The sequence below is a fragment of the Perognathus longimembris genome, chromosome 17, assembly GCF_023159225.1.
Source record: "Perognathus longimembris pacificus isolate PPM17 chromosome 17, ASM2315922v1, whole genome shotgun sequence".
NCBI lineage: Eukaryota > Metazoa > Chordata > Mammalia > Rodentia > Heteromyidae > Perognathus > Perognathus longimembris.
Window position 1 is genome coordinate 3,049,725 of NC_063177.1, and position 22,571 is coordinate 3,072,295.

The 22,571-nt window shown below is 43.4% G+C and overlaps 1 protein-coding gene across 3 annotated transcripts in view; it reads left to right on the forward strand.

Annotated features, from left to right (window-relative positions):
• The first annotated feature begins 673 nt into the window (after positions 1-673).
• The window catches only part of Arhgap44 (Rho GTPase activating protein 44), a 197,939-nt gene continuing 176,041 nt past the window's right edge, over positions 674-22,571 (forward strand). For all 3 annotated transcript variants that reach the window (XM_048366672.1, XM_048366674.1, XM_048366673.1), the window contains exon 1: positions 674-1,062. In XM_048366672.1, coding sequence (XP_048222629.1) covers positions 1,010-1,062 — 53 coding nt within the window. In that variant the 5' untranslated portion in view covers positions 674-1,009. The remainder of the gene's footprint in view (positions 1,063-22,571) is intronic.

A 22,571-nucleotide genomic window follows, 5' to 3' on the forward strand; every position in this document is an offset into this window, starting at 1 on the left:
CATAAACTAGGACCTGTCCCTTTGCTTTTTCACTCAAGACTGACACTCTTGAGCCACAGCTCTACTTCTAGCTTTTGGGTGGTTATGTGGAGGGGAGTCTCATGGACTTTTGTTGCCTGGATGGCTTCAAACCATGATCCTCAGATCTCTGCCTCCTGAGTAGCTAGGATTATAGGCAAGAGTTACTGGGGCCTGGTTTTTAAGGATGACACTCTGAGAAGCTTGCTATACCTGGTTCAAAATATGCCATCCTTCCTTGTGCCTCTAGCATAATCCTGGACCTCTCCAAGGGTTAGGTGACATTGCACAATTTCATGAGTCATGGACCTGTTACTATAGTCCTTTCTCCTAACAACCCAGCCAGTGCGGTCTGAGGCTCACTGAAGATGCAATAAGAGACAGATAAATGCTCCTCACTTTCCTTATTCATTGTTGCATTCCTGGTTTCACTATTGTTGTTTGTTTTTTTAACAGAATTACACAGATTTGTACCGTCGCGGTAAAGTGTAAAAGTGGTGGCTATGCTTCCCTCTCCCACCTCTGCACTCCAGTATCCTTTCAAACTTTGGATGGAGGAAAGGTGGGTATATGTGGAAAAACTACAAGTCCCAGCATGCGCCGTGCCTCCGCACAGGCGCACAAGGACCTCCTGGCCAGTCAGCCGGCCAGCGAGCCTGCGGAGACTCCCGGGTCCGCGCGCCGGGCTGGGGCTGGGGGGCTGCGGGGTTGCAGCCCGGGCGGACCCGGCAGCCACCGAGGGCGGCCCCGGGGCGACGCTATGAGGGCGCCGCGCCGCGCCTGAGCAGGATGCGACGGGAGACAGAACGGGAGAAGAACTAGGCGGTGGTGCCCTCGGGAGGGAGCGGCGCGCGGGCCAGGCGGCTCCCGGAGGCTCCGCAGTGCCGCCGCCGCCCGAAGGCTCCGCGCGGGAGCCATGTAACCCTGCGGCGGGCTCCGGGCTGCTCCGTCCTCCCCCAGCTCCCGGACGAGCGAGGCAGCGGGGACCACCATGAAGAAGCAGTTCAACCGCATGCGCCAGCTGGCCAACCAGACGGTGGGCAGGTAGGTCAGTCGCCGGCTGCCCGCCGGGGCCGTGCGCGCCCGCGGGGCTCGGCTGCGTCCTCGGGGCGCGTAAGTGATGGGGCCCGCTGGCCGCCCGCCGGCGAGGACCCCGGCGCCCCCCCGGGGGCTCCCCTCGCGCACGAGACCCCTTCTCCCCGAACTTTCAGACCCGGAGCCCCTTCTCCCTTCGCGGCTGGCCGGTCCCGGCTCCGGTTGCCTAGCGCCCGAGTGTGACGCACTGTTCACCTGCGTCCCCAGCTGCCCCCGGCCCCGCGTCCTCCTGGCCTCTCCACTCCCTTCCTCTCCTCGGGACTCCCTTCTCCCCGCGGCCGCCCATCTTCCTGGACACAGGTGTTTGCTCGCCTGGTGCTGGAGCCGTCGACACCCAGTCAGTCTCCCGAGGTCCCTTCCCAGCCCCTGCGCCGCGGTCCGAGGCCAGGTCGGGGTGGGGGGGGGGGTGGGGGGCGGGGAGAGTGCTGGGCCTCATCGGCCTGCCCCTCCCGCCGTGTTTGCTTCCAGGGACTGTGACTGTACGAGATTTGAGATCGCTGTCCTGGCTGGGTTTCTTCACGCTTTCTGGTGGTGGCAAGAGGCTAGCGGGGAGGGGTGGCAGGGAAGGGAAGGCACAGGGGATGGTTTGGCGTTGCTGTAGGCTTGGTCCTGAGACCAAGCTGGGGGGAGGGGGGAGCTCCCCAAGGGGAGATCCAGCTCCTTTAGAAGATGAGATAAGCTCTGAATGGCCGCCAGGTAAGGGAGGGGGACAGAGGCCCCACGGTCCAGAATAGCCAGGCCCTGGGAAGCAACAAGGACCCCGTCTGCTCTCATCATGGTGAAAACGGGCTAGATCTGGGCCAGTGTCCCCAGAAGCGGCCCTGCTGGGTGCCAGCAGCAACATCTATTAAGGTTACATAAGGAAGATTCTGGTGGGTCTCTTCCAAAACTGGAGATGCTGTGAACACAAGATTGTTAGGAAGAGGGGATTTTCCCCCATCCCCACCCCTTTCTTTCTTTCATGGAACTCGTTGGGCCCAGGGATGGGTTTCCCACCTCTGTTTTGGTAAGGGAATTTAGGGGGTACAGTTCTAAAGCAATGGCAAAGCAAAGAACCCACCCAGCCTTGGATGTGAGATTCAAGTGCCAGCTCTATACAACATTGACGGCTCTCCACTAGGGTTCACTGAGAAACCAAATAGCTTTCTTGGGTGGGAAGGGAAGCTTTCCTTGGCGCTCGGTAGGGTGGAGGTGGGGATTTCCTTAGGGAGTAGAGGACACCTAAACTATCATGGGCCTAAACATACTGCCCTAGTTACAATGGACATTTGAGGGCAGGGGATGTGGTGGTTTCTTACTGTTCCAGCAACTCCAGATGGTCTCCAAGTTACAATGTCTAAAATTGACTTAGGTTTTTTTTTTTTTGCTTCGAAACACATGTGCTTTGACATGAGGGGGGAATTTATGAATAGCAGAGTCAGATTAGCCCAAATTTTTGGCATGGTTTGTCACAAATATAGCCTCACGTGGATGGTCTTTAGTATGTTGGTTGCTGAGAAAATGTTCTCCTGGTATGCTTGTTTAGTGAATGACTGTCCAGCCAACCAGTCTTTCGAAACGTCTTGATTTGTGCATCATCCTGAAGGCTGGCATCACTCACCACCTCAGACCAGCCAAGTGGTCAGCAGAGGTGGTAGTGCCCAATGCTGGACATAAATTGTTGCTTTCTATCATGGTATTTTCAGATCAGTGCTAGAATCTAAATGTTTAGAAGGTGTTTATGTTGCTACCGTGAAATTCAACTTCCTTAGCACTTGGTTTTGTTGGGTTTTTTTTTGGTTTTTTTTTTAGGAGGTAAGATTTTTGAGTCATTGGCATAATGCCTTATTTTTCACCCTTATTCATAAAGGGAAAAAGAGTTGAGTGAGGAGAAATTGGGTTTTGGAAAATTGGTCTGAGAAAAGTTGAAGCCCCATTACTGTGGTGGGGGAGTTGAAGAAGAGGGTAGTTGGAGTGTGAAGAAAAGAATAAGGAAATGTGGCACTATCTATTGTAGCACATTCTTAGAAGTATCTGTAGCTGCTTACTGTTTGTTTGCACCCTGCTGGATGTTGGCATGTTTATGAACTCTATTTCGATCAGATGGTGCCCCAGGTAAAATGAAGGCCAGCCTATATTTTTCTTATTTTGTTTTCTTTTTTAATTTTTTGAACTATTTGAGTTTGGGGACTGGAAATGTGGCTTAGTGCTAGAGTGCTTGCCTTGTATGCAGAAAGCCCTGGGTTCAATTCCTCAGCACCACATAAACAGAAAAGCCAGAATTGGTGCTATGGCTCAAGTGGTTGAGTGCTAACCTTGAGCAAAAAGAAGCCAGGAACAGTGCTCAGGCCCTGAGTTCAAGGCCCAGGACAGGTAAAAAGAAAAACCCCCAAACCCCAGAACATTTGAGTTTGAATTAAGAATCCTATGCTTGTTAAGCAGACACTATACCACTTAGCCCACACCTCCAGTCCTTTTTGCTTTCTTTTTTCTGAATAAGGTCTTACATTTATGTCCAAGCTGTCCTGGACCACTGTCATACTATTTATATTTACTGTGTAACTGGGATGACAAGTGTTGGGGACAGCTGTGCCTTTAAGAGGCTACAGCTGGCTTTAGCCTGTCCCCTCCCCTTCTGCCTTTAACAGGAAGAGAAGCCCCCAGCCCCTGGGGTGAGTGCATGGCTGATGGCCAGGGACCTCAGAACCCAGTCCTTGGGGGGCTGGGCCTCTGCCCACAAAGGAAGTCCCCTGACATCACTTGATGGACAGTCCTCGTGGCCAACCTGTAGTCCCTCTCCTATGCCCGCCTTTGGGGGTATATCTGTGGCTCCACATTTGAATAAATCAGACGTCTGGTGAGCATGGCGTTTCGCAACCACACGCTAATGGAGGCTAACCCGGGACCCCGCTTCTGTGTCTAATCCCTACGTGAGAGTGAGTATGGATCCCACACGGAAGAGATAGATAAGCCCAGTACCCCTCCCCACGTGGATGGGGAGGGATAGAGCGAAGCCCGGCAGACAAGCATGTATTAAGTTGGTTGAGAAGGGTTCTTGCAAGCGTTGTTTTTTTTTGTGTGTGTGTGCCAAGGTTGGCCTCAAACTGTGATCCTCCTATTCTCTGTCCCCTGAATTGCTAGAATTACAGACATAAGCCACTGTGGCCAGTGGAATTTTTTTGGCTGGGCCTGAGTGCTGTCCCAGAGCTTCTTTTGCTCAAGGCTAGTGCTCTTCCACTTGAGCCACAGTGCTACTTCCTGCTTTTTCTGAGTAGTTTATTGGCAATAAGAGTCCCATGGACTTTCCTCTCTGGGCTGGCTTTGAACCACGATCTTCAGATCTCACCCTCTTGAGTAGCTAGGATTACATGCATGAGCCACCAGTGCATGGCAAGGATTTTTTTTAAATTAAATCCTGAGTGAACCTTTTAAGGAAAATATTAATTTGTTACTCTAGTGTGTGAAAGTTGTAATGGCATCTCATTCCACTTTGCAGCCTTCTGTCTTTTCAGTGTCCTACAAGATTATATGTGATTTGGCTTATCCCTGTCTCACCCATACTTTTCTGTTTCACGTTCTGCTCATCGTGAAGCCCTAACCACATGGCTTTCCTAGCCCCAAACACACCAAATTGATTTCCATCTCAAGGGTTTTGTTCTTGCTGTTTTCCCATTTTCCCTGCTCTGCTGAGAATGGCTCCTCCCCTTCACTCTGATTTTAGCTCAGAGGCTTTCAAGAATCCCTGCCTTCCCATTCACTCTTTCTGTCATCATCTTCTTCATTTTTCACAGTACCCACCACTGTATGAAATGTTCTTCTGTTCTTATTTTGTATTTTCTTGCCTGTCTGCCTCCAATAGAATGTATTGATTGCCCTTGCATTCCAAGGACATAAAGCACAGTGCCTTGTAGACAGCTGATGCTCAATCAATATTTATTGCCAAGATTAAAACAGATTAGTCTTGACCCATGAGGGCAAATGGAAGGAGTAACATTTTCTTTATCCTATTCAGAACGTTGTGGGTCATGATCCTATGGACTAGAATTGGCTTCTTGTAGTTTCTTACATTCATGTAACCACATAGGATTGGGAGTGTGGACCATGGGGATGGGACTATGAAGACGTTCTTAAGGATTAATTGGCAAGCCACTTGACTCACACCTTTGTGTGTGTTGGACATGGAGGCTGCTCTCAGAGAAGACCCACAGGTAGGCTTGAGAGTTGCCCCTTCTCCCTGTCTCCTCATAACTCACCTCTGTAAGTGGCAGGGCCTGGGGCTTATTCTGATTTTAAAGTGGGTTGGAATTGGGTCATTCCACCTGAACAATGTAGGGACTGCTCTACTTAAATGTACTCTGCCATGTTACCAGTGTTTGTTACCTTTGAAGTGTTCCTGTCCAAGGAGTAGGGAGGACCTTAGTCCCTTGCATCCCTGGGAAAAGACCTACTGCTCTAGTGTTTGCACTAAGTTCCTTCTACTTTAGTCTTTCTTCCATCTCTCCACTTCATTCCCCCCTTTGGGAGGCACTCCCCAGCTACCATGTGCCCAGTAGGTCTTGACCTTCTAGTTCTGCACATTAGTTTGCTTATCTCCAAAATGGAAATGATACAGACTTCAGTATGGGAATGAATTCATTGTGATTACAATAACCAGGTTGCCTTTGGCAAGTGCCTCGTACAGTGCTCAGCATGCTTAACGAATGCTAGCTGCAACCATCTTTGTGCAAATGTTCTATCATCAAAATATGTGCATTGTGGCATACTACATGTATTCACTCTGCACAGATTGGGTACCTGCTGTGTGCTAGGCACTGCTCTTGTTCAGGGAATATTGCAGTAAGATAGGACAAGCTCAGTCCCTGCCCTCTTGGAACCCACATTCTAAAACTGTGCCAAGGTTCTGATGGTTCACTTGTGTTGTCACTTTCATCCTTTTCATTTCTCTTACTGGACTAAGCTCTCAGAGGACAGGGACAACTGCTTTAATGCTTGGCATCCAGTACTTCTCTGAAATTCTTTGGCAATTGAGTGGCTATCGAAAGATCCCATGTATTTTAAACAGGGGGATTATGGAACACTGTTCATCCATGGGAAAAGCTCTCAAGATGCTGCTTCTTTAATTTTGTACCTGGAATTAATGTTCCTGGCAACAACTATACTGTCAGGTTTTGGAAGATCAGAGCAATAGCAAGATTTAAGGGAGGGTTTAGTAAAAAACAACAACAAAACCCACACTTCCCACACTTTTGTTTTTTAACCTTCAACATAGTCTTGTGGCTGTTGGGGTGAAACTCAACCTGAAAAGCAGTATTTTTCTTATAACATTTGATTGTTATTGAGTGAATCAAAGCCCTGATATGAAACTTTAGTCTCCTAGGGACCTACTTAGTCAAAGAGAATATAAAACTTAGCCTCTGGTTCTAGTGAGGAGGATTGGTTTTTCGGGCTGTACATTGTAGTCTCATCTCAGAGTGCTGTGATGAAATTGTAAGGAGCAGTTCACCAAATGCTTGGTAAAATTCCTGTCATTTTTGGGGGTGCAGGACACTGGGTGTTGATCTCAGGGCTTTGTACTTGAACCAAACCTCCAGGCCTATTTTTTTTTTTGCTCTAGTTTATCTTTCAGATAGGGTCTCACACTTTTTTCTGGGCTAGTCTTAGACCATGTTCCTTCAGACCTATACCTTCTATGTAGCTGGAATCATTAGTGTATTCCATTTTGCTCAGCTTGCTTTCTGAGATAGGGTCTTGGTAACTTTTCTTTCTTTCTTCCTTTCCTTTCCTTTCCTTCCTTTCTTTCTTTTTTTCTTTTTGCCTAGGCTGGCCTCCAACTGTGGAGGATTCCAATCTCTGCCTCTTAAGTGGTTTGGATCATTGTCACTTTCCTCTTCCATTTATTCATTCATTCTTCCAAAAACAGCCTCCTACATTTATGGGATCTGTTATAAACATACACAGTACCAACAGCCAATGATAACCAGTGATGGCTCCAAATGAATATGTTCTTGTATGTCTGTGCTTCTATGTGTCTATACTCTTATGAGTGAAGTTCAAGGTATCTTGGAGAAGGCATGTCAGTAAGGGTGTGTAGGAGAGATCAAGGACTGTGTGTGTTTAGAGGGGATGAAGACCAAATTTTGTCTCCAGAGCCCTGTCTTCCATTCCTAGACTGCATAGCATGCAAGACATTGCTTAGTGAGCAAGACATTGCTTGGTGGGTCTGGGCTCTGGTGCCCAGTCTTGCCAAGCATCTGTGTTATGTGTAGCACTCCCAATGCAACTGCAGTGATCTGGGTATTGGCCACTGGTCCAGAGCTGGGTGCAAAGCAGCAGAGCTCCTGCAAGAGGGCTGGCACTGCAGTCAGCTGCTCAGGCCAAAGACAGAGAGGATCTTTTCCTTGAAGGAGCCTTTGAGCTGTTCTCCTGCCCCTTTAACAAGCCTGCTAAGATCCATGACCCAATCAATAGGACATTAGGGAAAAGTCAGAACCAAGTCCAGATTAGTCATCGGCTCTCGTCCCTCGCCGATATTTTTCCCTGACTGCAATAGGGGCATGCCAGATGACCACAGGCCTCATGGTAGTCCAGCTGGGCTGCTAAGAAGCAAATATCTTCCCCAGCCTCATAAAGTTCTTTAGTAGACTTCTGGAAACACAGGCCTACTTTCTGCTGAGGTGGGATAGGTGAGGAATAACAGAATGCAGTAATCTCAGAGAATGCAGAGAATATTCTTTGCTCTTGTGTCTAAGCTCCTTACTGTGCAGGTCTGCTGGGTCCTCTTCCCTGGGCTGGGCTGCTGTCATCATCTTGAGGCTGCCTGGATTGCTCGCAGAATTATCTTATCCAGACCTGCAACTTACTGTTGTCTTAGGTCACCATTTCTGTCCTCCAAAGGGATTCATTAATCCCTGATTTTTTATTTTTTATTTTTGTGCCAGTCCTGGGCCTTGGACTCAGGGCCTGAGCACTGTCCCTGGCTTCTTTTTGCTCAAGGCTAGCACTCTGCCACTTGAGCCACAGCGCCACTTCTGGCCATTTTCTATGTATGTGGTGCTTGGGAATTGAACCCAGGGCTTCAAGTATATGAGGCAAGCACTCTTGCCACTAGTCCATATTCCCAGCCCCAATCCCTGATAAATTTTTTTTTTTTTTTTTTTGGCCAGTCCTGGGGCTTGGACTCAGGGCCTGAGCACTGTCCCTGGCTTCTTTTTGCTCAAGGCTAGCATTCTTCCACTTGAGCCACAGCGCCACTTCTGGCCATTTTCTGTATATGTGGTGCTGGGGAATTGAACCCAGGGCCTCATGTATACGAGGCAAGCAGTCTTGCCACTAGGCCATATCCCCAGCCCAATCCCTGATAATTTTAATGATGGTTGTAAAGGACTATTCTCTCTCTCTCTCTCTCTCTCTCTGTGTGTGTGTCTCTGTTTCTCTGTCTGTCTCTGTCTCTTTGTCTCTGTCTCTCTCTGTTTTTCACTCTGTCTCTGTGTCTCTGTCTCTGTCTCTGTCTCTGTCTCTGTCTCTGTCTCTCTCTCTCTCTCTCTCTCTCTCTCTCGCTGGGCACATCCATGATGACATTATTAGCCGTGTGAATAAAATGGTAATTTGTGGTTGGTTTTAGAGGGGATTTGTAAGCATTCCCTTGCTCAGTAATCAAGAGCAGATTATTTCAAATGCTAATTTGATAAGGACAGCAAATACTACAATAAGGCTTCAGCTCTGTGCTAAAGTGTTTGGAGTAGAGAGAGGAGAAAGGGGAGGGTTAGGGCTTCCCCCTGGACAGGGTTGGAGTTCCCCCTGGGCACATGGATCTGGTGGGCTGTCTAGCAATTTCAAATGTTCCTTTCTGTCTAGGAAGCCAGATGTTTTTGCTTTCGTTTCTCTAACTGTAGACTGTATTTTTAGAATAAATGTTTATTTTCCCACAGAATTCAATTTAATTTTTTAAATTTTTCTTTATTTTTCTTGATTACATACACATTATTTGCTTGTTGTAGAAAAATCACAAATTTATGGCTGGGTTAAAGAAAGAGGGGACATCACCACAGTAGCTTTCCTGCTGCCTGGATGCCGTTGTTAGCACATGGTCAGGCTGCAAGATATGTTCTTCTAAGTTTTCAATGGATGTGGTTACAGTCATACATCCTTGCAGAAGCAGGCAATTTCTTGATTGTGTGACAATTGTAGAACAAATTGAGATGACAGTCATGTCACTTGATTGCATGATCTCGAGGGAATACAATTTATATTCAAAACGTACAATGGAGAATAGATCAATCATGACTAGATTTTGCTGCTTTTGTAATCCTTCATATTATGTTTTTAATATGACCCCAGGTCAGTAACCATATCTACAGAAAAATTTTTCTAGGTTGTATAATACAGTAGACCCTTGGTATCCATGGCTCAATGCTTCCAATGAGACCACCACTGAGGAAGTCACATGTGCTCTGCCTAAGATTCAAACACTGTATGGCAGATGCTTCATTCATTTTTGTCCAATCACTCTATTTCCACTAAAGACATGCCACTGTTTCATCACATCTGAAGTTTCCACTTTATCACATCAAATAAGAATATTCACTTTTTTTTTGAGGCACCATTTTTATTTTAGGGCTGGGCACAGGTGGTTCATACAAGTATCTAGCTATTCAGGAGGCTGAGATCTGGAGGAACATAGTTTGAGGCCAGTTGGGAGAAAAATATTTAAGCCACTCCATTTACAGTTATCCCCCTAAATGCCAAGCTAGAGGCATGACCAAGGTGGTAGAGCACCAGCTGTGAGCAAGAAAGCTGAGCAAGAACGTGAGACATTGAGTTAAAGCCTTGGTATCAGAGTGCATGTGTGTGTGCACACACATATGCATATACACACTTGCTTTGAAATTTCCTTGGATTTAAAAAAATTGTACTTTTTGCCCATGCTTGGGTCAAAGCCATGTGTAATAAAGCCCATGATGAGGGCAGGCTAACTGTATTCTCCTATATTCACCCTGCTTCTCCAATGGTCATTTGGCAAGTATTTCTTACCAGCCTACTTCTCTAGGATGAATCTTAGTAAGATTTCTGGGTCAGAGAGTATATGAGTTTTGAATGCTATGCAATTGTATATTTTTTATATACTGACACATGATTGTGGTTTAATTTTACATTCAATTCATTTATTCATCAGACATCTAATTTGGGGGATTAATGTAAGTTAAATGTCATGCTTTGTTTTCCTGTTCTTTTATTTTTTTAAAAAAAGTGACTTGACTGGGAATGTGGCTTAGTGGTAGAGTGCTTGCCTGGCATGCATGAAGCCATGGGTTCGATTCCTCAATACCACATATACAGAAAAAGCCAGAGTGGCACTGTGCCTAAAGTAGTGGAGCACTAGCCTTGAGCACAAAGAGGCTCAGGGACAGTGCCCAAGCCCTGAGTTCAAGCCCCAGGACTGGTAATAATAATAATAACTATAACAATAGTAATAATATTGACTCTACTATAAATTGGCCATCTAATTCATATGTATTCTAATTGAAGATTTCATTTTGTTTCTGTTTCTAGGATTGCTAATTTGTTCCTTTGACTGGCCTTATCAATTCTGGTAGGAGTTTGAGAATGACTCAGCCACCCCAGAGGGAGTGGAGGATGAATACTCATTAGGAGACTCTATGTGTTGAGTGGGGGCTGGGCCTCTCCTTCCAACTTTTATGAGTCTGTTCATCACCTCTAGACTGCCCCTTTTTGGAAAGAAGTGGAGCTTATGATCTTGACTATGCTTATTTGTTTGTTTTCCCACTGTTTTCTTTAATGATAGATTAAGATGGGGAAAATTGACTTCTTAGTATTTATAGGCATACCTGTAATCCCAGTACTTGAGAGGCTGAGATTTAAGGACCATTTCAAAGCCAGGCTACATAATCAGATTCTCCTTCAAAAAAGAACAATCTTCATTTGGGAGCAGGGTATGTTTACTTGATTGTTTATAATTTGTTTTTTTAAATCCATTGTGATCCTGTAGGATTTGCTTTTATTTTTAGTAAAATAAAAATTTATTTTTATTTGTCCTTGTTACTATAACTTTGGTGATTCAAATCACATGCTTTTGTTTTTTTCTCTTTAGTGCTAAAATATGGGATTTTATTTTTGTATGTGCATATGCCTTTAATGGGGCTTGAATTCAGGGCCTCACACTCTTGCTTAGTTTTTACACTCAAGGCTGGAGCTCTGTCACTTGATCCACAACTCCACTTCTGGATTTTTACTAGTTAAATGGAAATAAGATTCTTATAGACTTTGCTGCCCAGGCTGGCTTCAAGCCTCAATCTTCACCTCTCAGCCTCTTGAGTAGCTAGTATTAACCAGGTATGTGCTCCCAGCACCTGGTAAAACTTAGCACTTCCTCATGGACTAATTTTAAATATTTTTGGGGAAAAATGAGTATATGGGATTTCCTAGTAGTCATATATATATATATATATATATATATATATATATATATATATATATATTTTGGCCAGTCCTGGGCCTTGGACTCAGGGCCTGAGCACCATCCCTGGCTTCTTCCCGCTCAAGGCTAGCACTCTGCCACCTGAGCCACAGCGCCCCTTCTGGCCGTTTTCCATATATGTGGTGCTGGGCAATCGAACTGAGAGCTTCCTGTGTAGGAGGCAAGTGCTCTTGCCACTAGGCCATATTCCCAGCCCTAGTAGTCATATTTTTCATGAATCATAGTTTTGCATCTTCGTCTCTAGTGTTTATATTTACTTTATGTATTATCTAATAGTATTGCCCAGGACTTTTAGAAAATAGTGTGGCAGCATCAGGGAATCCACATCTTACTTCATGATGTTTGATGTTACATATTATATAATTTTATGTCTTACATATCGCATAAATTATTTTACTTTGTTTTTTCTTTGAGTTAAATTTTATTTGTTATGGCCTTTACTGATAGTCACAATGTGTTCTCAAGTTGTTTCTGTAGTGTCGTGGTTATCATGTTCGCCTCACAATGTGTTCTCACCTTTAATTTATGAACAATTAATCACTCCATGATTTTTTCCCCATGAATATATACTGACCACTTATTACATTCCAGACCTTGTTCTCTGTACTGAAATGCATCAAGGATAGAGTCCCACTCATGAGATGTTTGAACTATGATAGCTTTTCTGATATTGAACTCTCCTTGCATTTTTACAGTCAGTCCTGACTACAGTTTGTCACATTTTTGTGTGCTTTCCCCCCCTCTTATACAGGTAGATTTGATTTATTGCTTAAGTTGGATTTTGGCATTTGATATTGATAACTGAAGACATTTGCATTTTTTTCTTTTTGCTATACGTGTCATGTTTTGATGGTGTAAAAATGAATTGTTCAGCTTTAGGCCCTAGTGTCTCATGCCTATCATCCTAGCTGCTCATGAGATCCAGAGGATTTCAGTTTGAGACCAGCTTGGGCAGAAAAGTCCACAAGAATTCATCTTCAAAGTAATTAGTAAGAAGTAGGGCTGGAGGCAAGGATTAAGTAAGTGACAGAGTGCCAATTGAACAAGTAAGCTGAATGAGCATGAAGCTCTGAGTTCAAACCACAATTCTGTCGGCAACAAAATGAATAGCTCAGTTTTCTTCCGCTGTGGAATGAAGAGGGTGAGGGGACTTGCTCAATCTGTGAAGATTGGGGTTAACTTTCTGAGGACATTATTTATGATGGTCTTTGATAGTTTTCCAGATTTTTCAGTGGTCATTGGACTATTCATGTTTTCCATCTTGAGTCACTTTGAATAGCATATTTTACAGTAAAGCATCAGTTTTACTGTGATCTTAAAGGCTTTAAAAAGGCTAACAGAATCTTTTTGAAGTGTACTTATATTCCCAGTGTCATTCCTAATTTCCATTTCTCTCTCTCTTTCCCTTTGACTAGCTTTGCCCTGCCCCAAATAAATGCCTAGGCTTTAATCTATTCTCATTTGGATTTCTTTCATATTTTTTCTTAATCAGTATGGGTGTTTTTGTTTGTTTATTTTTGCCAGTCTTGGGGCTTGAACTCAAGGCCTGAACACTGTCCCTGAGCTTCTCTGTGCTCAAGGCTAGTGTTCTACCACTTGAGCCACAGCGCCACTTCTGGCTTTTTCTGAGTAGTTTATTAGATATAAGAGTCTCATCACTTTCCTGCCAGGGCTGGCTTCGAGCCATGATCCTTACATCTCAGCCTCCTGAGTAGGCAGGATATCAGACATGATCCACTAGATCCCGGCTTCAGTATCATTGTTAATAAATCTTGTTTGTTTTTAATCTTCCGATCTCCCTCTGATGTCCATGGGTTCATTTTACACTCTTCTGAGTCTTTATTCCTCCATGTTATGAGCAAGGGTAAATCAGCTTCTGCTGTGGTAGGAAGCTCATTGGCTCTGAAACTCAGCCTCTTACTGTAGCAGTGTTTATTTTCAGCTCACACAAAATATACTGGGAGTCTGGGGGACTTGGAGGACAGCTTTCCTCTATGTGTGACTTGGGAATCAAGTCTTTGTCCATCTTCCCGCCTTCTTCCCTCTCCTTCCGTACTGCTAAAGGCCAAGAGAGAATATAGAAATGGCATTCTGGCTCTTAAATGCCTCAGCTTGGAATTTACAAAGGTCATGTCTGTTCAAGTCTCACTGGCTGGAACTAGTCAGCAAGCTCCCCTGGATGTGTGACTCGAGACAGGGAGGCTCTGCACAGCAGAATCACAGAGAATTCTCTCCCTCCTCTCCTTCTCACCCATGATCCAGAGCCTGTTCATTTCTTCTGAGCACGCCAGGTTCCGTGTGGGCCCTTGTCTGCAGCATCCCGCCATGATGAGCGTGTCCTCATCACAGAAGGTGGTGTAGAGTCTCAAGGTTCTCCACAGAAATAGGCCCAGAGCTACCAGAAGGGAGCAATATTAGGAAAATAAACTTTGTTCTTGCTATTACTCACTGCACTGCCTCTTATGTCAAAATCAGTTTTTGAGCCTGGAGTCAATGACTTATGTCTGTAATCCTAGTTACTCAGGAGGCTGAGATATGAGGATACTAGCTTGAAACCATGCTGGGCAGAAAAGTCCAGGAGACTCTTTTTTTAAAAAAGTTATTGTCAAAATGATATGCAGAGGGGTTACAGTTTTATACGTAAGGCAGGCAATGAGTACATTTCTTATACCTCATTTTTTTCCACCTTCCCTCCTCCCCAATTCCCTCTCCCCTTCCCCATGAGTTGTACAGTTGGTTTATAGCATATAGCTTTGTAAGTATTGCTGTTGCATTGGTTTACCTTTTACCCTTTGTCTCTCCATTTTGATACACCCCTTGCTTCCCCAGTTCGAATAAGCATATATGCAATACCCAGTGTACCAAAATAAGTAATAGTCATATCAGTTGTAAAACCCTGGAGAAGAAAGACAAAAGAAAATGGCATAATTTCATGTGGTGTGTTGAAAATAACAACAATAATGATAAACCACTTATTTCCATAACTTGGAGTTCATTTCACTTAGATTCATCTTATGTGTTCATTATGTACTTGCTATTGAGCTTTGGTCATCTGCTAGGACTATCCTAGACATGGACTGATTATTACAAGTGAGGGAAAACAGTCTATGTTTCTTTGAGTCTGGCTCATTTCACTTAATATGATTTTTTCCAAGTCTTTCCATTTCCTTACTAATGGGGCAATGCCATTCTTTCTGATGAAAGCATAGAATTCCATTGTGTGTATCTACCACATTTTCTTGATCGATTTTGTCTGCTGAAGGGCATCTGGGCTGGTTCCATATTTTGGCAATGGTAAATAAGCTGCAGTGAACATAGTTGTGCTGGTAGCTTTGGTATGGTCTTGCTTTGGGTAAATATGCCCAAAAGTGGGGCTGCTGGGTCATAGGGGAGCTCTATGTTTAGCCTTTTGAGGAACCTTCACACTGCTTTCCAGAGTGGTTGAAGAAGTTACTCTTCCACCAACAATGTAGTAGGGTCCCCTTTTGGCCACATCCCCCCCCAGCATCTGTTATTAGTTTTCTTGATAATGGCCTTTCTTACTGGGACAGGTGGAATTGCAATGTGGTTTTGATTTGCATTTCTTTTATGGTCCTGGAGACTCTTATCTCCAATTAACTGCTACTACAAAAGCTGGAACTAGCATCCTGAGCAGAAAAAAAGTGCCCAGCCTTGAGTGACAAAGTCCCTGAGAGACAGCAACCTGGCTTTGAGTTAAAGTTCCATTATTTGCGTGCATGCACATGCGCTCGTGTGTGCGCATGCACACACACACACACACACACACCACACAATTAATTTTTGATACATGTATATTTAAAGATTCTTCCTACAATGAGAGTATTGTGAAGAAAGCAGAAATTAATGAAGAGAACAGAATTTCTCTTCTGCCATACTGACATGACATCGGCTTCATGGGGATTATTCCTGGGGTTAAATAAGATAATAAATATAATATCGTCAGCCTATCTCTTGGATATAATAAGAACTCAATAAATTACAGTTATTACCACTAATCTTTGCTGTGATGAAAGCCTCTTTGACATGTAGCAGTAATTTTGACCTTACATTCCTGTGTACTTGAACATTGCAACTTGAAACTGATGTTCATTTGTCTTTTTTTTACAAATCAAGCCCAATTTTCTGTGGTTAGCCAGTCACATGACAGGAAGAAGTATTTGGAGGTGTCACTAATGGCTGTGGCCTCTCATTTAATACATGACTACTGGGTATTGTGTGAGTCTGTGTCATCAAAGGCTAATAAGCTGCTGTGACAACCAAATCTCAGGAACAGCCTTTCTGAGCCCCAGGCTGCTGCAGGCTTCATTCTTCACCTGCTTCTATGATGGCTGAGCAGGAAATGGGTGAAGATTTCTGATGATATTTGTCTTGGAAGGGTTTCTTGCTGCTCTGACATTTCATTGGCTGGAGCAAATCAGCTGGCAGTACCCCATTCCACATGGAACCTGAAAGGCAGACACTGAAGCAGAGCCAACAGTGGAATCCCAGTGTCACCTGTTGTAGGAACTCACTAAGGTACCTTAGAGGCACTACTATCCTGTACTTGTTGGGGCATCGTTGGAGTTTGGGTGCTCTTTGGGGCCTCATTTCACAGACTCGGACGGGAGACTCTTTTAGTTGCAGCAAATTTGAACTCTATCCTCAGAAGATCATGCCTGGGTAAATGCTTCCTGGCTGTGCTCTCCCAGCTTAGTTTTCCATGCAGCCAGGGGCCCCCTATTTTCCTTCAGCTTAGTTGGTTTTAGAAATGTGAATTAACTGCTCCTGACTTTTAAAAATAAAAATGTCATATTCATTTAAGATAATGGAGTAGCTTGTATGGAGACCTAACCACAAAGCAAATAAAATGAAATTTCTGTCAATAGAATATCCTTTCCCCTGTTTCTGTATTGCATTTTCAGCAGAAAGGGTAAGAACGTACCCTCTGTGTTGAAAGAAGGCAGCTTTGGAGTCTTTCTGCAAATGCTCTACTTACCCCTGCACAAATCTGAGCCCTGCAGGGACCTGGGAAAGGAAGGGGACAAGTGTAGGGAGCTTCTGGCTCTAAGAACCTGTACACAACATTGCCTCTACAGACAAGGTATATTCACACACACTGTTTTCTTCAGTGCTATTAAGTGTGCTGGGTCCTCAGCTGTGCTAAGAACAGATCCTGGCTTGTCCCCTCTTTCACATCTGCTGCCTTCATATCATTGATATCTGCAGCAGGGGAAGAAAGTGGGGAAAAAATCGCAATGCCTTTATATTAAGTGAATGAAAAAGTGAAATCTGCTGTGTTTATGTAGATGTGACTATTTCAGTGTTTTCTTAAAACATTAAAAAATTGGAAAATGTAGAAGACAAGGAAACAGGATACACAGTATATTCAGAGTTGAGATTGTATTGTATTAAGAAAATAGAAAAGATTGGAAGGAAATCAGGAAAGAGTGGAAGGTTAAGCTTGTATTTATCTCTGGATGGGATTAGAGTTGATTTCAGTTTTGTTTCTTGTACTTTTAACTTCCAGATTCTTTAAAAAATATTTTAATTTTTTTAAGGGGGAAAAGATTCCAGGACTCAAAGCAGTTGTCAGTTTCTTATGGTAATATTTTGTCTTTTAGGCTCCTTTACAAATACAAATACATTTGAAATACAAAATACAAATACATTTGACATTCTGTTGAACTTTGGTTTCCAACATGGGAAAATCTTATCTTCAGTGGGAAGTATGTCAAATCTTATTTATGAAAGAAGAGTCTGTTACTGGGAAATAACAATCTAAATGGCCTTTTATATCATCACTGATAACTTTTCTTTCTCTTTTTTGAGACTATATTAGATTTTTATTTCTTCCTTGTCTTTTTGTTAAATGACACATAATTGTACATATTTATGGAAGAACATAAGAGTAATGAGACTATACACACCATATAATGATCAAATCAGGATAAATGATTTCATTTCAAATGTTTATCATTTCTTTCTTGCTTTTGGCAATCCTGTGGGTGGAACTCTCTCTAGCTCGCTAGGCAAGTGCTTTCCCTTCTTGAGTCATGCCTTCTTGCTTTTGGTTTATTTTTCAGATAGTCTTGTGCTGTTTTCTGGGCTTTCCTTGGACTGTGATCCTTTTACCTCTTCTATTTCCAAAGTAGCTGGGGTTATCCCTGGGTTCTACCATGTCCCGCCTATCACTTTTTCCTTGCTAATTGATGCACAAAAAATGGTACATGCTGATGGAACACCAGATGATTTTGATATACCCATCAACCTCCTCAAACATCATTTCTTTGCAGTCAACTCTTGTTCTAGCTTTTTTTTGCAATATATACCATGTCATCATTATCTGAGGTCACTCCGTGCAGAGCAGTAGCTTACCTGGTGTGCACTGTAGTGCCCATTGCTTCTAACATTTTGTAATGTAGCCTGTAGGACCAGCAGCTCTAATGGCCAGTTAGGCTTCTTTGGTTGCAGTAGTAGACACCAAGTTTAGGTAATTTAAGCTAACAAGAGTTTAGGGAAAGGTGTGTATATTTAGAGGCGAAGGTACTGCCTAATGGAAAGAAAAGCTGGACTGTGCAGCCTGGCAATTTCTCTGCAGTGCCTGGAGGCAGTATACAGGGTAGCCTGAGGGCATTGCCCAGATGTTTACTTTCTAGGGATTATCTAAGTGACTCACAGACAAGAATAATTGGTCAATTTTGGCTATACCATCTGACCTTCCCTTAATAGCAAGGGTGGGATTGGACATTCTCTTGAGGAACAGCTATGAAGACAACAGTGGAGGAGGGGCGTTTTGCCTGGAAGACAGGGAAGGTGGGATGCTTGACAGCCTGGGGGATGCTTGTCAATCTCCAGTTGTTACCAGGATTCTCTCCCCAGGGATGTCAGAGGCTCTCACCCTAATTAATTTACTGCTGCTCTGATTAGCCTGTTTCCTGTCCTTTAAAGGAAGTATTTTCATCTTAGCTAGATTCATTTCCAGCTAGTTGCTATGAATCTACACCTGATTTGTTTTATCTATAAAAATTTTGTTAGCATAAATTAATTATGGAGAGATTTCACTGATATATTTAAAAATTTTTATTGTACAAGTGATGTACAGAGGGGTTACAGTTACACCAGTCAGGTAATGAGTACATTTCTTTTTGAATGCACTTATTCCCTCGTTTTCTCCCAAATATTTCCCTCCTGAAACCCTTCCCCTACAAGTTGTACAGTTCACTTTAAAAAAAGTTTATTTATTGTCAAAGTGATATACAGAGTTTCATATGTAAGGCCATGAGTTCCTTCCTTCCTTCCTTCCTTCCTTCCTTCCTTCCTTCCTTCCTTCCTTCCTTCCTTCCTTCCTTCCTTCCTTCCTTCCTTCCTTCCTTTCCTTTCCTTTTTTTTTTTGGCCAGTCCTGGGGCTTGGACTCAGGGCCTGAGCACTGTCCCTGGCTTCTTTTTGCTCAAGGCTAGCACTCTGCCACTTGAGCCACAGCGCCACTTGCCATTTTCTATATGTGGTGCTGAGGAATAGAACCCAGGGTTTTATGTATACGAGTTGAGTCAAGCACTCTTGCCACTAGGCCATATTCCCAGTCCCTGTATAGTTCATAGTTTAACATAGTGTCTAAAGAGTATCACTGCTGAGTTAGTTCACCCTTTGTCCCACCATTTCTGCGCTTCACTTTACCATCCTCAAATCAGATAAACTGATATTTATATCATGCATTTCACCTACTTTAATCAAATCCAACTCATCTTTATTTACTCTCTCTCTTTAGCCCCTCTCTAAACTCTTCCCTTTTTAAAGACTGTTTTTGGTGGGTTTCATAAGGTTTTTGTTTGTTTGTTTGTCCTGAGACAGTCTCTGTATATGGATTCAGTTGATCTCAAACTCATGATTGTCTTAAATGCTGGGATTGTAGATGTGTGCCCCTATGCCATTTATTAGTGTATTTTTATATTTCTGTGTCTCCAGTCTGGACTTTTGCAGTGACTCCCTTCCTTGTATTCTTTCTTTCTTTCTTTCTTTCTTTCTTTCTTTCTTTCTTTCTTTCTTTCTTTCTTTCTTTCTTCCTTCCTTCCTTCCTTCCTTCCTTTCTTCCTTTCTTTCTTCCTTTCTTCCTTTCTTCCTTTTTTCCTTTCTTCCCTCCCTCCCTCCCTCCCTCCCTCCCTTCCTCCCTTCCTCCCTTCCTCCCTTCCTCCCTTCCTCCCTTCCTCCCTTCCTCCCTTCCTCCCTTCCTCCCTTCCTCCCTTCCTCCCTTCCTCCCTTCCTCCCTTCCTTCCTTCCTTCCTTCCTTCCTTCCTTCCTTCCTTCCTTCCTTCCTTCCTTCCTTCCTTCCTTCCTTCCTTCCTTCCTTTCTTTCTTGTACCCCAGGGCTTGAACTCAGAGCTTTGTACTTCTTTGACTTTCTTATTCATGGCTAATGCTTTACCACTTGAGCCATGCCTCCAGTTCAGTATTTTGCTGGTTAACTGGAGATGGAGTTTCTCAGACTCTTCTGCCCAGGATCCTTAGATGCTCGATTGTTTGTAGCTCAGTGTCCTGGGTAGCTAGTATTCCAAGTGTGAGCCACTGGTCCCTGGCTAGCCTTACTTGTATTCTCAACTTGGAATGGTTCTTAGTGATTTTCTGCAGTGCAGACCAAATTATATGTTTTTGAATACATGAACTAAAATAATATCATTTTTCTTCTTTATTATTTTTTGTTTTGTGTGTGGGAGGAGGAATCCTAGGACTGCAGGAAATGCTGCATACCATAAACTTATCTTATAAATTAATAATCTGTATTTGTATTTGGATAACAAGGTCTATCGTTAAGAGAACTGTTGGGTACTAATAACTCTGGAAATGCTTTCTAAGTCTTCAGAATGTCTCACACAAGAAGGAAAAATACTTTTTGTTTTTAAATTGGTGTTTTAATTGACACATAAAAATTGTCCATATGTATGGGGTACCATGTGATGGTTTATCTGTGTATGCATTGTGTCAAATGGATCTGTGGCTCAAGTAGTAGAGCACTAGCCTTGAGCACAAAAATATTCATGGTCAGCACCTAGGTTCTGAAGTCAAGCCTTAGGACCAACACAAATAACAGCGAGGAAACACTTTTATAGGATACAGTATGCAACAGTAGGCAGAATCCAGGTGCCTTGTGATGTAGAGCACCTGCTGTCTTGCTCTCCATTTTTGTTCCGCCATCAGTAGTGTATAGCTAAGGTGATTTGCTTCTGTGTTCTCAAACCAAAGAGGAGACCAGGGAGAGAAAGGCATTCTAATGGCCCTGATCATGAGGTAGAGCCCTTTCCTCTGGTCTAAGCCTATTTACTCCTCATGTTTACCCATTGACACATGCCAGGAAGATGAGGCTCCAGCTTATGAACATAGGATCATAAAGAGTGGCTTAGACCCAGCAGGAGGCCTTATGGTGTTAAGAGTCTGCAGTTCAGGAAATCATGGAAGAGGAATATTTATCGGAAGGAAATCAGAGTTTCTTTTTTGATTTTTTTATAGTTCTGTATATTTTTAATTATCTTTTAAGTAATTGTACAAAGGGGTTTTGTTCAGTTTATGAAAACAATGCATTTTGATCCACGTTACGCTTTCCATCATTCTCCCCCATCTCCTCTGTCCTCTATCCAACTCCTCTAGTTACTTGGTTCCCTTTCTGTATATCTACATTGAATATTAGGAGTGTAGACAATCAGAGTTTCTTTAGAAAGGAAGGAAGAAGAGAAGCTTCTGGTTCACAGAGGATACTTTCCTCTGTAGCTTCCTTTGACCCAGCACTTTGAGCTTGGGAACTATAGGTCCAAAAAATAATTTTATTATTATTAAGGTATTGTACAGAGGGGCTACCATTACATAAGTCAAGTAATGACAGTGCTACCCATTTTTTAATTTCCCCATTTCCCCTACTCATCCCTACCCATAAGTTACATTTTCCACATAGTGTATACTTAGTAGCATGACTTCATCTGTTCACCCTTCCTCATCCCTCCCCCTTCTGTGGCTCCCCTTCCCCCCTTCCCCCCAAAAAAGCTCAAAGCAAAAAGATACGCCACCACTACCATCAACCATAACAGCAATAACATTTCAATAAATAGTATTTTAAATGTTCAGAGGAGTTATGCCTTTGTGTTCCTCCCCTTAAGGGTATCCTCCTTTGGTCTGACTGTGTGTATGAATGCCTAGAGGCCAGTATAGGTTATCATGTCCAGTTATATATTAGATCTTCCTTCCACATATGAGAGAAAACATACTCTGTTTGTCTCTTAGAGCTTTGCTCATCTCACTTCTGGCCTCACAATGGATTTTTACTTATCCATTAGGAAGAATGATATTATGTCATTTTCCAGGCAATGGATGAAACTTGAACAAATCATGTTAAGTGAAGGACACACATTCTTTTTTCTTTTTTTGGCCAGTCCTGGGCTTGGACTCAGGGCCTGAGCACTGTCCCTGACTTCTTTTTGCTCAAGGCTAGCACTCGGCCACTTAAGCCACAGCACCACTTCTGGCCGTTTTCTATATATGTGGTGCTGGGGAATCAAACCCAGGGCTTCAGGTATACGAGGCAAGCACTGTTGCCACTAGGCCATATTCCCAGCCCAGGACAGACATTCTTGAAACCCATTTGTAGACTGTATCATGGACAATGTTAGGCTGTGAAGTCTAGTTATTCTTGCTTTATTTTCACCTTTGATAAGCTGTTGCCCTTCCTTTCTACTTACTGGAACTATTGCATTCCAAAATGCTGGTGCCACAGTGATACACTAAACTTGATGTTTTGTAGTATGTTTACAGTTCTTCATACATCTGTTTCTGTACTAGTCCGTATGTAAGTATAACCCCACCCATCAATGTTTGAGAGATAACATTAGAACAGACTCAAAACTTTTGTCAAGTTCATTCATTGAGTTAGACCTATCCAGTCTCTTCTTATGATTGCTCTTCCTTGAATTTTCTGCAGCACTCTTCTCTTACATGACCTGTTCC